The sequence below is a fragment of the Capsicum annuum genome, chromosome 4 (assembly GCF_002878395.1).
Source record: "Capsicum annuum cultivar UCD-10X-F1 chromosome 4, UCD10Xv1.1, whole genome shotgun sequence".
Lineage (NCBI taxonomy): Eukaryota > Viridiplantae > Streptophyta > Magnoliopsida > Solanales > Solanaceae > Capsicum > Capsicum annuum.
The window spans coordinates 200,551,740-200,555,396 of record NC_061114.1 but is presented as its reverse complement, the minus strand read 5'-3'; the positions used below and the strand labels follow the sequence as shown (position 1 = coordinate 200,555,396).

Genomic DNA, 3,657 nt, shown 5'->3' with positions numbered 1-3,657 from the left:
GTTGCACAATATGCTTGCATCTGGCATCTGTGAAAAAAATATCATAACCAATTTTAGAAAGTCTCATGCAAAATTATCTGATGTATTTTATGCAATGACAAAAGCATCTACTATTTCTAAATTTAATAGTCTAATAAATAAGGTTGAACAGATAGATGTTAGGGTGAATGATTACTTGCAGAAGGCCGGCTATGACTAGTGGAGTAGGGTGTATGCAACTATAAATCGTGACTTTACACTCACATCACACATTGCAGAAACCATAAACAGGCAAGGAAGCAAGGGAATTGCCTATATATGATTTCTTAGAGGAAGTTAGAAAGATATGTGGCAGATGGAATCCAGCAATCGACAAGTTGGGACATTCACATGCACCCCTGTTTGCGGGAGATACAATGATCTTCTTGCGATAAATGAGGCCAAGAGTACACGAATAAGGGTAAATAATTTATTATAAATACACAATTTATATGTTATATTTGAATACATACATACATATACATATATATAATTATATATGTGTATATATAACTATTTCTTCTTTGTAGGTTGTATCAGCAACGGACTATGTTTATGTTGTGCTACATGAAGATAGACGTTATATTATTTTTTTGGATAAGAAGACATGTACTTGTCATAGATTTAAAATTGGTGAAATTCCGCGTGCTTATGCTTATGTAGTGTTAAAGAGAAAACATTTTGAACCTGATGATTATTGCTTTGACTTATACAAGTCTGTAGCGGTGTTGGGCACGTATCAGATTCCTATATTGTCACTGCCTGATAGGTCTGCATGGGAGACATATGGAGCAAAATTGTTCTGCCACCAAAGTACAAACGTCTTCCCCGGGAGGCCAAGAAAAAAAGAAAGAGAAAAGTTCGCTGGAGAATTTTACAAGACTAAATCCACTAATTCATGCAGTGCTTGTGGGATTATTGGACACAATAGGCGTTCGTGTAGGAAAGTACGTCGAGTTGAATAATTTTATACATTTTAATTTATTTATTTTTAACTTTTTCTGAATATTTCCAACTGTAGAAATAAATTATCAGCTATGACTTATGACTGATTTTAGTTCGAATTAATGATCAATAACATGAAGTATTTTGTTATATAATTTGTGTGTATATTATAGAGAAATTTTATTTTTTTCACGCTATATGGACATGTTTAAAAGAAAGATATTACATATATATTTCACTTTATGTTATAACTGTATAAATATGTAGTCTAATGTAATATCTAGTCGGTTCTAACTGTCATGCAGTTTATCATATTATATACATATGTATTTATATATACTTAAATGTATATATACATATAGTTATACTTTTACAATTACAAGATTGTATATGTATCAAATCAAATTATATAATCCGCAATTGTTTAATAATATGTGTAATACAGTTATATGAATATATGTATTTTCAGATAAATTAACTTACACAAATATGTGTAAATTCATATGTATGTATGTATATATGTAGAAAATTACGCCTAGTTGAATAGTTGTATACATTTTAATTTATATATGTTTAACTTTTATTGAATATCTCCAAATGTATAAATAAATTATCTGTAATGACTTAATTTTAGTTTGAAATAATGATCAATAACATGACGTATTTAGATATAAATATCAAATTATTTTAGAGAAATTACAGTTTTCAACCCTATATGTTAATGCATAAAAGAAAGAAATTACATATATTTTTTGCTTTTTGTAAAAGATGTATAAATATGCAATCTAATGTAATATCCAGTTGGTTCTAACCATCATACAATTTATCATGTTCTATGCATATGTATCTATACATATGCCCATATGTATACATCTACAAGACTGTATATGTATCAAATTAAATGATTTAAAACTTAACTGTTTAAAAATGTGCATAGTATTTTTATATGAATATATGTATTTTCATATAAAGTTATTTACATGAATATCTATACATTCATATGTATGTATGTATGTATAAAGTTCGTACTAATACAATTACAGAATTATATATGTATCAATTCAAAATATATAATTTGTGATTGTTTAATAATATGCATAATATAGTTATATGAATATATGTATTTTTAAAGAAATTAAATTATACGAATATATATATATATATATATATATATATATATATATTCATGTCTATGTATGTATATATGTATGAAAGTACGTGTAGTTGAATAATTGTATACATGTCAATTTGTTAATGCTTTACTTTATTGTATAAATTCTGATATTTGTAATCATATTAAAATTTTATTTGAGCTTAAAAGTGTAAGCTTAGTGTGTGTATTTTTGCATTTAAAAATATGATACATCAATCACAAATGAAAAGATTGGTAATATACCATCATGACTTGTTTTATTAGCATATACATATACAAAGTTTTATATACAAAAAAAATTGTTTTCTTAATAAAAGTATAATTATAAACAAACGAGAATTACTCAATAGTGATTCCAATTGCTAAAAAGACAAAGACAATTATAAATACGTATTTCATGACTCATCTATGAGATGTATGCAAGTACCTAAGACATACACATTAGTATGTGTACTATTAGTATCCTTTAGACAACACACTTATAACAAAATCTAGATTAGTATTCAAAAAAAAAAAGTCACTGGACAGTTTCCAACAAAATGGAGAATCATGTTCCATATTAAAGTTAAAAGAAAGATTGAAGATCAGTTTGTATTTTCAACCAAAACCAACAAAATGGATAAAGATATGTACTGTCTAAGAGATAATTATCATGTCACTACTATCACACTCAAATTGAGGCCTCATTAGCCTATCCGGACTCTCATCATTACTAAATGTGCCAATATCATTTTCTGAGTCCCATGCTGACATAGAAGAGTATGATAATAGGTACGAAAAGCTTTTGCATTAAAATGTCTAGGTGGTATACCTTTTTCATTGCTAATATACTCTGTATATGCAATAATGAATACTCCACAATTCCTGCATCAATTTTTTACACAGTAAATACTAAACAAAGAATACATATTTGTATTTAAAAAAAAATGATAAAATAAAAAGCATTGAATATCAACTTACAAGCTTCCAGGAGATTGTTATGGTAAATTATCCATGAATATCACATCTAGAAAAGATTCTTCTTCGCGACCAATGTACTGAGGATGTGAGGTAAAATCAATACCTTTTTTCTGTAGAAATCGAAAATTGTTAAATATGTAGGTATCAATTCTTATAGCTTCATCATTTCAAGCGCAACAAATGCATTATGACGAGCAGACCTAAGAGAGTCATACAAGTATAGACATCTATCATTGAATGACAGAACAACCAACACCCAATGTATTCTTTCCACATTAACTGGAATAAAAATGTAATCCACAGTATGCCAAGGTACAGAAGCATGGAGTCTAAATCCATTGATGTATTTGACAATCGTCAACTCTTGACTTGATAGGTTATGCTATGTTGTACTGTCTCCATACTTGTCAAAAATATCCAATATTGTTGTCATGAACAAACAGTTTACTGTTGTAACAACTCGAGACTACCCCCTAGTCGTTACACTGTGCTTACGGTCCCGAGAGACCACAAGCTAACCCATGAGCTGGTACCTACTGTTGGCACTGGATAATATAATCATGAATGCAGAAGAATAACTA

The 3,657-nt window shown here is 28.4% G+C and overlaps 1 protein-coding gene across 1 annotated transcript; it reads left to right on the top strand.

The window, feature by feature from the left end:
• Positions 1–325: 325 nt before the first annotated feature.
• Positions 326–983, top strand: LOC124898048. Its single transcript, XM_047411668.1, has 2 exons — positions 326–439; positions 549–983. Exons 1-2 carry the CDS (start codon positions 326–328, stop codon positions 981–983), a joined length of 549 nt encoding a protein of 182 aa, XP_047267624.1.
• The last annotated feature ends 2,674 nt before the right edge of the window (positions 984–3,657 follow it).

Bases quoted from the DNA above. Each gene is read 5' to 3' on its own strand.
- LOC124898048 (XM_047411668.1), top strand. From the start codon at position 326: ATGTGGCAGATGGAATCCAGCAATCGACAAGTTGGGACATTCACATGC. The intron at 440-548 runs GTAAATAATTTA...TCTTCTTTGTAG, and splicing joins CCAAGAGTACACGAATAAGG to GTTGTATCAGCAACGGACTA.